This window comes from Gouania willdenowi, chromosome 22 (genome assembly GCF_900634775.1).
Source record: "Gouania willdenowi chromosome 22, fGouWil2.1, whole genome shotgun sequence".
In the NCBI taxonomy this organism is placed as follows: domain Eukaryota; kingdom Metazoa; phylum Chordata; class Actinopteri; order Blenniiformes; family Gobiesocidae; genus Gouania; species Gouania willdenowi.
In genome coordinates, this window is record NC_041065.1 from 11,879,578 (window position 1) to 11,893,068 (window position 13,491).

The following is a 13,491-nucleotide window of genomic DNA, read 5'->3' on the forward strand; positions in this document are numbered from 1 at the left end:
TAATACAACATTAATGGACAAATGTGATTTCGGTGTCACTAAACTTGATTCAATAGATATATGTGTTTTATGCTGACCTAAGGGAGAGGGATTTGGTCAATTTTAAACCTCATGGATTCAGAGAAGAATTATTTAGTTTGATTTAAAAAAAAAAAAAAAAAAAAAAAAATATATATATATACAGTATATATATAAAGGCAATATTCATTTTTTATTAGAGCAATCCCATAATGTGGAGTTATGATGTCAGTTCCAAAACTCGTTAGATTTATGTTCAAGAAAATTAATTTTGAAGAGTAAAAGTATGCAAATAAGATGATAATAGATTCTCTAACGTCCCAACTTTCCCCTTCATTACAAAGGAAACATTTAAAAGTCTAACTAATAAGAAGTATTTTAAGTTCTGTTTTCTCTTAACATAATAATTACTTTTTTTGTGTGTCGATGTTGATTTGTTTAGTTTTCTTTAATACTAATAAAGAAGTTTTAAATATCTGACCTGTAGAGGGCAACCGAGTATCACACATGTTGGAAGTTGCTCTGATTCCTCCCTTATCGATTGCTTGGAGTTTGTGGTTAAAGTTAAAGCTTTTTGAGCACTGCTGTATTCTTTATTACTCAGAGTTTATTTCACTTTTAAATGGATTATTTATTTATTCTGCTTATATAGAAAAAATATAATGTGGATCATCATCAGACTTCATACACATCAGGCTGTAAACTCAGATTTTTCAGCCATGTTTTAACACATTAATTTAATTTTTAATTCAAAGTGATCAGGCAAAATAGATATTCAAATGCCATTATTATTATTATTATTATTATTATTATTATTATTATTATTATTATTATTATTATTATTATTATATAGTCCCAATAAAGAGCAATAACAAGTACAGAATAGGAGCTTATGAATATATATTTTAATATATTATATTGTAAGACAAGATAAGACAATATAAAAGGCTTATACGATAACAAAATTTCAGAAGAAATATATTTTTCTTCATAGCAGAGATATCAAAATGGATTGTGGTGCTTGCAAATAATAGTAATAATAATAATAATAATAATAATAATAATAATAATAATAATACCTTGAATGATCCAATAAACTGCAATGGTTACAAGACATAGTTCATACTAAGTGGGTTCAGCACACACCGGGAGAGATTCTATATATTTAAGCATAGTCACCCTGATGTATTGATATATGGTGATGAACTGAAAGAACAAATGATAGAAGTGAACTCAATTTGCGAAAACAAATAAAGCACCATTCCACCAAACAGAATGCAGTATATGAGATTGTGGGGAATAAAAAAAAAATTATTAATTTTTGGACAATTTGTCTTTAACATTGAGAGAAGGAGGACAATGTTTGGCAGATCAAAGCAGAGTTATTTATAGGAAATAAATACATTTAACTATAATTTCATCTACTGGTTTAGAAATGAAAGGTGGGGTTTATTTATTTATTTGTTGTTGTTGATGTTTTTAATCATACACAAAAAGAGTTTTCTGATGCTCAAAGATTGGTTAAAGAAGAAAATAAACAGTTGAGTCTGCTTATACAGTTTAACCAGAGATTCATTTAGCATCAAAACAGCTGCAGCTGCATGGCCAAGCCAGGAACCTCACGAGAGTTTAAAGATAAAGTTATTATTCTCACTGATCCCTTCCTTCCCTCCCAGAGGATGAGGCATTTACTGGAGAAGGAGAGACCAGCAGGTGCAGCATGTGTTACACTCAGCCATGGCTTTAACAGTCAGCTCATTGTGGCTGTTTGAATAATGGACAATCAGTCAGTCTCTCCCTTAGGATAGACAATTAATCAAATAAAAGTCTTTAAAGTGAAATACTGACTATACGACCTCATGGAAGAACAATTCTATGAAAGTCAAAGAATTGCTGTAATTAGGAAAATTAAAGATTATCAAGTGCTTTTCTGTTTAAATAAATTTTTTTTAAAAAAAGCTTAATTAAACCATTCATTAAAATGAGACATTGAAAACTTTCATTCAGGATTTACAAGCTGAATAAACTGGGCACAGCGAAAATATAAGTTTGGGATAGACTGCAGTTTATTATTAGGCTACAATTTAAAAAAAAAAATGGTTTTATATTTTGTTTTTTTTTTGTCAATCAAATAATTCTGCTTTTGTTTTATGAGTAATGAAATAAGAAACAATATAGTGGACACAACAAATTAGGAAATTAGAACACTTGTCCATCTTTTTAAAAATATATATTCTCAAATCCTACAAAGCAATCATACATTTGTTTAAACATTTTTTTTTTTTTTTTTTTTTTTTTTTTTTTTTTTTTTTGGATGAACGAAATGGACCTAAACTAGTTTATTCAATTGGTTTTCAGTGGGTAATACACAGTCAATAAATAAATAAATAAATAAATAAAGCTTTAATATTTTTTAATAAGTTCATTCACATATATGACTTTTTTTTCTCTTCGTTTTTAACTATATCTGATAAAGTGTTAATCTATACTCGTGCAAGCTTTTTTTTGGTTTCATTTAATTTTGAGTTTCTGGATCAGATAAAAAAAACTTCTCCACAAATGTGTTATGTATTAACTGTCATTTCACATCATCTTAAAGAGACTCAGCATGTTTTGGAATGTGGGGGAAACTATATGTGCAGGGAGAACATGTAAACCCCACACAGAGAGGCCATAAACTATATATATTTGCAATGTTTGTAACTTTTTTTTTTTTCTTGAGGGTTGATGATGGGACTCACAAACTTCATAAATATGGAATTTATCTGAGGAAACCTTTTTGACTGTGTTTGAAGCCACTGACTGATGGATGTGATCTGTGAGAGAAACACCATGCAGACTGGGTTGTGATGTGGAGGGACTGGGAATGGAGATCTGAACAAGAGAGTAAATATTTGGTCGTGGAGAGCACTTGTGGGCTGCAGAGAGCCCTCTCACTGGGTGTTAAATAGATTAAGGGGCTGCTGGGTCATTGTGGTGAAGAAATTCCCACTCTTTGGACATGACTCCTCTTTGCTTTACGTATAGTTTCTGCTCTCCATTGGAGTGCCCTCTGCAAACCATCCACTCCACCCAGTGTGCTACTGTAATCCCTTGCTGTTTGTCATGTGTTGTGTACACATTTGGTTGGAGATGTTGCGCTCTAAAGCAGGGGCGTCAAACACATTTTAGTTCAGGGGCCAAATACGGAACAGTTTAATCTCAAGGGCCACAGATTTTAAGCCGGAAAATGGGTAATTTCAACATTATTGTGCCATTTACACTTCTTTGTATATATAAAATACAAATTATGTAAGATATCCAAGTAACAAGTGTTATACGGATCTTTAGTTTCAATTTCCTAGATTTTGTGAAACATTTTTATTCAATTAAGGTAAATATTATGTAATAATTTGAGGAAAATTAAAGGATTTTATATGATTTTTTTTTTTTCGACGACTGCCATCATGTGATATAAGCACTGGGAAAACTGTGAGCCTCTGCAAATATTGTTGAGTTTCATTTACACAATGATTCATGTTTTCGAATTGGATGATCCAAAGCAGCGATTCTCAACTGGTGGGTCGCGGACCTGTACTGGGTGGATCGCAGACAGCTGGTCAAAAATATATACTTAATGTCTCTCGTGTTGGACTTGTCTTTTATTTTGAAAGAAACTTTTCTATTGACAGGCATGCTGTGAAATGCATGTTGCACAGGAAAATAGATAGATTTATGTTTTACAAAATAGACCATGGGTTCCTACAGCTTCAGTCAAATTAAATTCAAGACTTTTTAAGGCTTTTTATTGCCATTTGAATTTAAATTCAAGACCAACTTCACAGTAAACACAATTAGGGGGAAAAAGCGCCACATCAATTACTTATAGGGTTAGGGTCACTTTTTTCCAGTGTCTAGTGTAGACGGGCAACTGTTGGCCTCCCAAATTAAACACACAAAAATACACAAAATGACAGTAAAATACACGCAAAAAACTTAGACTAAAATAATCAAAATCACTCCAATAACACATGACAAAAATAGCCAGAAATCTATAAAACAACAACAAAAATACAAAAAATAAAAACCATTAAGAAAAGGCATTAAGAAAAATAAAAAAAGCAAACAAACAATGTTAGCATTTATTTTGAAATCTGAGACTAATTACAATCATAAATTCATACTTGTGTGTTAAAATGTAAGACTTTTGACACATTGATTTAAAACATTTTAATGAGGGTTGTGATTTAATGACCGTGGCAAAATGTGTTGATGTTTTGAGAACCCGGATTTGGCCCCCGGACCTTGAGTTTGACACCGTGCTGCTGTGTTCGTGTTCTTTGCAAACATCTTAAGCTTGGATGAGGTATGTTTTTATGTGATGTGTGAGGATGCTGAATGTAAAGTGCAGCTAAATGACACGTGACGTTGCAGCAGGGCTATGTGGAAGCAGAGCAGCAGATAGACAGTGTCCCCACATCCCATTCAGCTCCATTCAAAACCATGACAACACGAAACAAGCTCGGATTTATCCTGCTAAGTTAAAGCACATTGTTGCGGGGCGTCAATCACGCATTATTGCCAGACTGAACAAATGCAAAATCTTGACTGGAACAAATGCTTCCAACGGGTCTCGGACGCGGAGCTACATTTCCCCCCTTTGTTCCCCTTCTGTGGCTGGCATGTATTTGTGTTCCCCCCTCGGCCGACCACCCAGGACGACATGGGGAGTCCTGACCACCACCACCACCACCACCATCACCATCACCATCAGCAACACGCTCCGCCACGGCCCTCACACACCTCACTGAAGTGGATGAGAGTCCGTATCAATATCAAACAGCCCTCTGCAAACTTTGCATTATATATGTTTTATATTACAGGATGATGGGACTCTTCAAACCATGTCCACAACAGAGAAAACCAACACATTTCTGACTGTAATATTCCAGTTAAATCCACCGCTTGCAGGATGATAAATGACTTTTAAGTAAACTTAATTACAAATTAATAAAATCTTGCCTCAAGACGATCGATCATGGCCTGTCAGGTTCAGTTTTATTCAATTTGATTATATATAAAAGAAAAAAAAAAAACATTTCAGCGTCAGAGGCATGGGAGGCAGATCTAGAAAGATGTAAGAATTAATTTGGCACTTTTATTAATTGCTAAAAGTCAGCACACGCATTTTAAGCTGTTAATTAATAAATAATATTTTAAAAATGACCCTGACACCTTGAAATAGGACAAAGTGGGTCAGGATGGATGGATATTTTAAAATGACAATATATGACATGCACGCATATACATACAAATATATATATATATATATATATATATATATATATTTCATCTCTGTATTTTTTCTTCTATATTAAATGTTATTGTTATTATTATGATTTTATACATGAAACTAAATTTCTTGTGTTGAGAAAACATTTGTTTTCAAGATGCAAGTAAAGTATTGCACACTACACTCGTATGTGTACTTACAATATAATTGTATTACTTGTAGTTATAGTATACAATACTGTAGCCTATATCTCTTATTCAGAATCTTATTCTGATTCTGAAAATCGTCCTTTAAAACAAGCCAAACGCCTATAAGTGCTTGTATATCAATGAATGATAAATAAATCCTGAATTAACAGTTGATCCTAATCCCTATCTTCTTTCTTTAAAAAAAAAACAAAAAAACAACAACAAAAAATAAATAAATAAATAAATATTACTCAACTATGTTTTTCATTATAAGTTTTTGTCTAAAAAAAAAATATTATTATTATTTGGCCATCATCTGTATCTAATGGGAGTTTGTAAAAAGTCACGAGCATGTGTGCAAACATTATTGCCGGGGTTCCGCCGCCCATAAAACTTCCACAGAACTTCTCACGCACTAATGGACGTATTAGTTAAACCAACTCAGGCTAATTGCTCACTTTGTATGCAGATATTAGACACGTTGTTTGGACGCGTGAAAGAGGGAGGGTGGAGCAGAGGAGGGGGGGCTGAGGATGTGGATGGGATGGGCTTCTGCTGTCAGCTGCCACCCAAGACGTGATTGAGCTCCAACAATCACCATTATCTGTTGGACGCTATACGGGCCGAATCCGTAATGATGAGCACTGTTTCCTTCGCTCATTGTTGACGCTCTCAGGGTCTGGCACCACACCTTTACCACCATTGGGTGACAGCACTCCAGCCTTTCAGGTACTCTGCGGAGGAGGAGGCTTTATAAGCGAGAGCCCGTGTGTTTGTTTGCAGCTTCTGGAGAGCTGTGCGTGCGTGCGTGTGTTTGTGTGTGTGTGTTTGTGTGTGTGTGTAAACATCGCTGTTCTGTTTGGACTGTGCGTAAAGTGGATCCGCAGCGGCTCTTTTGGATACTTGGAGTGTTTGTTTCTGCTCGTGGGAAAACAAAGTTAACATAACATTCGAGGAGGGGGCCATGGCTGCTGCACCCAACAAGTTCAGCTTCTCCGTCCGGAGCATCCTGGACCTGCCTGAGAGGGAGGAATCAGCCTCTTACTCCACCTGCTCCTCCAGCTCCCCCTACACCTCCTGGATAGACTCGGAGCCCAGTCCATGCATGTGTAAGGAAAACATTTACTACCGTTATAGACAGTAAAATTATATGAAATATTGATGTTATAATTCACTATATAGAATGTATGTATATATTATAGATAGATAGATAGATAGATAGATAGATAGATAGATAGATAGATAGATAGATAGATAGATAGATAGATAGATAGATAGATAGATAGATAGATAGATAGATAGATAGATAGATAGATAGATAGATAGATAGATAGATAGATAGATAGGAAGGATAGATAGATAGATAGATAGATAGATAGGAAGGATAGATAGATAGATAGATAGATAGATAGATAGATAGATAGATAGATAGATAGATAGATAGATAGATAGATCCGGAGGCAATTCCCTATAGGAAAACATTTTTACCTTTTTAGACAGTAAAATAATATGAAAAATGTTTTAATTCACTCTTTAGAATGTATTTATTGATTGTATTAATTTATAATAGATATCGATCTATCTATCAATCAATAGATGTTATTATTACCAATACCTTTTTTATTAGTATCAAAAATACATCGCTAGATAGATAGATAGATAGATAGATAGATAGATAGATAGATAGATAGATAGATAGATAGATAGATAGATAGATAGATAGATAGATAGATCGATCCAGAGCCGAGTCCCTATATGTGTAAGGAAAACATTTACTACCATTTTAGGCAGTAAAATAATATGAAACATGTTATATTTCACTCTATAGAATGTAATTATTGATTTCAATAATAGATCTATCTATCTATCTATCTATCTATCTATCTATCTATCTATCTATCTATCTATCTATCTATCTATCTATCTATCTATCTATCTATATGTATTTTCGATAATATTAATAAAACAAAAGGTATTGGTAATCAAATATAATATTTTATACAGTGATTAATGTGTTTTCACCTTGTTTTATCTGTTTCTATAGCTTCTGATGAAGGCAGCTTTGAGGCCTCCCCAGACTCGACCAAACCCGATGACGCCCCCCAGCTCTCAGTGACAGAGCGCTGCAAAAAGATGAAGAAACGCCGCGTTTTGTTCTCCAAAGCGCAGACCCTGGAGCTGGAGAGGCGCTTCCGCCAGCAGCGCTACCTGTCCGGCCCGGAGAGAGAGCAGCTGGCTCGGCTCCTCAGCTTAACCCCAACCCAGGTGAAGATCTGGTTCCAGAATCATCGCTACAAGATGAAGAGGGGCCGAGCTGAGGGTTTGATGCAGGATCTGGAGATACCGCTTCAGCCTCCGGTGCTGCGCAGGGTCGTCGTTCCCATCCTGGTCCGTGATGGGAAACCTTTCCATCCCTGTTTATTGGAAACAGACAAAATTGGCTGCTTTACTTCCTCCCAGGCGGTACCTTTCCCTTTGTCCTACCCGGCCCTGCAGCATCCCTCCCCGGTGGCTCTTCCTCCTCGGTACCAGCAGCACTTCCCGGCGGCTGCGGCCTCCAGATGCGCCTGGAGAGACTTTTGGAGCGACTCGCTCCACTTCAATCCCCTCAAATGAAAGGCCACATTATACACTGCACAAACTCATTTAGAATAGCATCAAATGTTTTCTGAATGTTTCGGAATTGATGTATTTACTTCTATATCAATAGAATTTGCACACTTTTTTTGCTGATTTTTTGACGCGTATTTTAAATGTAAACGAGTTTTGAAAATGTTTTTTTTTTTTTTTTTTGCCTATTATTGATGTATGTAGATTTTTTTTTTTTTTTTTTCGAACATACGTATTTTTTATTTTTATTTTTTAATAATGAATTTATAACATATGAGCCTGATTGTATGTGAGAAACAACTGGATCCAGTAGGCTGCCATGGGCGGTAATAGAAAAATGATGTAGCAACAAAGCCAATAAGGATTATTGGCTCATGAAGGAAATGTAATGTTTAACCTTTTTATGTTGACAAAATTGAAAATAAAAATGTTCCTATATATGTTGTATTATAGTTTTGTGGAGTCCCCCCCCAAGTATAAAGGACACCAACTTTATTTCATTTATTTTGCAGTCTGAAATAAAGTAACACACTCATTTGTATATTCTAGAAATCTATAACCCATGCAGTGAGCCATGACAGGCACTGTCCTATACTCCTTTCTAATGTTAAAACTTTCAATTATGCAGCCAAAAGCTGAGCAAACATCTATTCTTAGAAGATCTGGATTGGGGCAACGCATAAGAATAGCCAGTAAACATTACAGGCCCTCTGACTGCAGCAGCCTGTTGTTGTCTGGGACCACAAGCACCCATTCACTTTTACAATTAACTTTTGTTATTCTAAGGGGATAAATACAGCTTTTAGTTAATTCTGTATATAAGTGCATGTGTGCACCAAGGATTTAAAGAAATGTGTTATTTTATTTTAGGAAAAATCAAGGTGATTATACACTGGTTAAATTTTTTTTAAATTTTTTTTTTGTTTTGCTTTTTTAATTATTTTTTAATTGAAATGTATTTAGTTGTTTTCTTGTGTTTTCAAATCACAGAAATTAGAATAGAAATGTTGCTTTGTCTGATTTTTATTTTGCAGTCTTCTCCCACAGGCCATGGCCCCACTTATTTGAATGTCATATAATGAAATATGGCTCAGTGTTTAAAATCATGTCAGTGAGGAGGGGGTCCTATATATATATGTGTGTGTGTGTGCTTCCACGCCCACTATAATGTTGTTTGCTCGTCCTGTGACCCTGCAGCCCATCGTCCCTGTCACCTGGCCCTTTGTCATCTTCACTGGGGCCACCTTGTATCACATATGGAGGGGACTGGCCGAACCCCTCAGCTCGCTGCCTCTCCCCTTAAACACGCTTTTTGTCTGGGTGTCTCTCTGTGAATGAACCATTGTCCCCCCGGTGCCAAAGGGACCGAGACAAAATCTTTAGTGTTTCAATTCCAGAGATGTTTAATCAGTCCCTGCGACAAATTTATGAGGTTTAACTGCACAATGGTGTTTTTGAGCATCTCAGGGTTTAAGGGTGACAAAGACAGGCTTTTAGAGGTTGCCATTGGTTTTTTAAGTTGGTCGGAGGAATCGTCTGAAAAGGACTGGGTGGTGTTGGTCTGCCCATCCTATAGTTTTACTCACTGCCTGTCCCTGGGGCCCCTTTCAGGATAGTTATAAGGTCCACATAAAGTAGGCCACAGGGGGAGTTTTGCTGAGTTGTTACTAGATTCACATCAAAATCACATGATTTTCAACCAGTTAATCATTGAAGTGATTTAGCTTTTCCTCTCTTAAAAAAATACAAATCATCTTCAATCCTGTAGGCTTTTAATTTGATAGTAGGCATTCTCAGCACATTTTTGCCCAAGGTATGAATATCTGCAACCTTTGCAAAGAATGATTTGCTTCGTCAAAGTTTAAAGTCTTATTTTTTTGTCTAATTTTATTTAAAATTTATACTGTTTTTAGGATATTTCCCACTCAAAGCCCGTGGGCCATTTGCAGGTGCAGCCCTTGTTATAATATTGTTAAGTACAAATTACTGGAGCGAGAGAGAAAAAAAAAAAGTTTTCAGTTCTACAATAAAAAGTTGACTTTATCTATATATATTTTTTAATAATAATAATAAAAAAGCAAACTCTTTGCCTTAAAAACATTGTTGATCAATTACATTTGAGTGGAGAGTGCATGTTTACCTTTAAAGATAATTAATGCAATTTCAACAATATTGTTTCCCAATTTAACAACAACTTTTTAGATAACACAGTTTTCCATGATCACAGCATAAAGAATAATTAGCAAATTCATCAAATCTAATTAGTCCAAGTCAACATAAAATTAGGTTTTTTTTTTTTTTTAGAATTGCATTAAAAAAACTAATTTATGTTGACTTCGAGCAATTACATTTGTTTAACTTATAAGTTAATAAACTAGTATATCACATCTGAAATAACAAGTTTGCATATATATATATATATATATATATATATATTTTTTTTTTTTTAAGTAAAGTCAACTTTTTATTATTTACATTGCTTTGATATCATGGAAAACTTATCTATAAAGTCCTTAGTTAAGTTGGAACACAATACTGTTGAGATTGCATTAATTATCTTTATATGGACAGTAAACACTATACGCAAAGATATGAGCATGGGTATAGAAACCTGTCTTTAACCCCAGACCACTAAACTATTGGGTAAATAATTTAAAATACAAACCCATGTTTTAGGATGGTTTAGGGTTAAGGCAGAGGTTGATTTGTTTAATTTTTATTCATGTTTTTCCTTAAATTAACATAAAGACGTGAAATAGCCACAATTTGCGTGGTTATTTATAGGCTCGCTCTTTGGTAATGAGCATCTTTATACATTTAATGCCATAAAACAAACTTTAAAACAATAAATAAACACAGCAAATAGTCTACCATGTCAACAAACTGCTTTAATTTCTGTTTTGAGTGGGATTAATATCCATATATCTATAGTGTCAGTGCTTTAGAGTTTATTTAAGTTATTTTGAATACTGCAGAATAAAGAGTTCACTCACTAAGGGGTTATAGACCTCTTCCCTTTTCAGAACAGGAAGACATTTCTCATTTCAGACACAACATAAATGAAACCCATGCATTTTAAAGTGAGAACACAAGGAAGAACAATGAATTATGTTGAGAGTTTTTTAAAGTTTCACATTGGTTTTTAAGAAAAATCATTATTATATGTGCTGCTTAATAAGCTGATATTTATCAAAATTTATCTGCAGAATAAGCTATGAATCCACCTCTATATGTATTTCTAGACGTGAGGATGTCTAAAAAACTGCAATTACATGCTAAATAAATGTATTTATAGGCTCAATAAATTATTATTCATGTTGCGAGCATTATTTGAGTCATGTTGCAATACAAAAATACATGCATATTAGTTTATAAGTTTCCCTCGTGGAACACTGTTCATTGTTCATAGACAAATATATTTTAAATTTAATCTGCCCTGATTTTAACATTTCATTTTGCAGCTTCTTCTGATTTTCATGCTTCTACCGTTAAATTCTGTATAAAGGCATCTTTATTTAACTTTGCACATGTATATTCATGATGTAGTCATGCAACCTTTTTTCTGACCCAATGATTTGATTAGTTTGATCCACTCAAAATACATATCAATATTTATCATATACATGAATGATGCGTTGAAACTGTACAACCTCGATCAATCTGTGATACAGAAGGTGTTAGAGGAATTAGAGTTAAAGTGATCTACAACCAGCATATTCATGTAAGGCAGTGGTTCACAATCTTTTTCAGGTCGTGACCCCATTTTTATATCACAAATTTATGGTGAACCCAGAGATGTTTGTTTTTTTTTTTTTTTTAATTAGTTATTTTATTAATGTTTGTTCTGCATCTTTGTTACTCATGCACAAATTGAAAAGATGCACCAGTGTGTGTGTGTGTGTGTGTGTGTGTGTGTGTGTGTGTGTGTGTGTGTGTGTGTGTGTGTGTGTGTGTGTATATATAAGTTATATTTGAGAAAGTGAAAGTAGAAATAGAAAGTAGAAATAGGTATAGGTATTTTATTATTATTATTATTATTATTATTATTATTATTATTGTTATTATTATTATTACAAGACATTTCAGGCAACTCTAGATGGGGTCACAACTCCAATGCTGAAAAACACTGATTTAAGGCATTATCAAGTTTGAAATTAGCATTAAAAAGTTTATGATTTCATATAATTATGTTCTCATGGTTTGAAAGTCAGAAACTCATTCCCAAATAATCTAATGTTTACTTTACTATCCTTTATCTTGGCTGTTTTCTCTCATTTCCTAAGATTATTGAGAGCCTGAACCAGCTGTCCACTAGATGGCGGAAAAGGACACATTATCATTGTCTTTGAACACGATGGAATAAAGAACATATTTGTACCACCAGGGGGCGCGCTTTACTGCATCTTTACACATTTTTGTCTTCAGACTCCAAATAAAATGCAGGAAAACAAATCCTGCATTAGCCATAATGTGTGCAATATTAAGCTTTCTAAGAGTAATATTGATTTTAAAAATACTAAAATGTGTGATAAACCACTAAAATGTACATATTTAATATTAGACTATATTGTTTTTAACATAAACGCACACAAAGAAGAACTTGTAAGCGAGGGAAGAGGCGGGGTTACTTATTATCGTTTGACGTGTTATGTCACGTGACCCTGTCCTCTTTTTTCTATTCTTTTTTAATTCTTTCTTACAACATTTCTGTGACTGAGTTATTTAGAACGACTCGAGAAATGTAGAGGTTTTGAAGGGAAAAACAAAAAAGTATTTGAGGCAAACAGTCGCCTTACGTTAACCTCCCTCGTCAGCTTCCGTAGATTTGACTTTATTAGCAAACCGACTTTTTTTTCTTTTAACCTTTTTATCACGATATCATAATTTGAGTTACATTTTTTTGAAATTTTAAATTAAATCTGGACATTTCGACTTTATTATTGATTTGTCCAAAATTATTTTGACCATCAAAATCCACCCTAATCCGCTTCCGTAATGGATATGTATATGTTAGAGTTTGCAAAGTTTATTTGTAAACGGGGGAAACCCTTATACAACCCCAAACCACACAGTCAAGATAAATAAATAAATAAATAAATAAATAAATAAATAAATAAATAAATAAATAAATAAATAAATAAATAATTTAGCTTACATCTATATCGAATCATCATATTTTACATGTCATTATAAGCTAATTAATTAGACCCACTTGTGCGGAAAATAAATATCATATTCATGAGAATAAAATACCGTATATATGTGTTTTGTTGCTCATTTCATAAGAAGCAAAGTGTTGAATAAATTTGGCCCCTTTGTTAAATAGCTGAAAAACATTTGTAACCAGGTTTAATTTGTTTTTGTCAAAAAAATAATGGCTTTATTTTACCTTAATTTACTTTT

The 13,491-nt window shown here is 33.8% G+C and overlaps 1 protein-coding gene across 1 annotated transcript; it reads left to right on the top strand.

The window, feature by feature from the left end:
* The first annotated feature begins 6,442 nt into the window (after positions 1–6,442).
* On the top strand, positions 6,443–8,094 carry nkx2.9 (NK2 transcription factor related, locus 9 (Drosophila)). The gene is made up of 2 exons (XM_028438114.1): positions 6,443–6,587; positions 7,523–8,094. The coding sequence occupies exons 1-2, from the start codon at positions 6,443–6,445 to the stop codon at positions 8,092–8,094; spliced, it is 717 nt and encodes a 238-aa protein (XP_028293915.1).
* Positions 8,095–13,491: the final 5,397 nt, after the last annotated feature.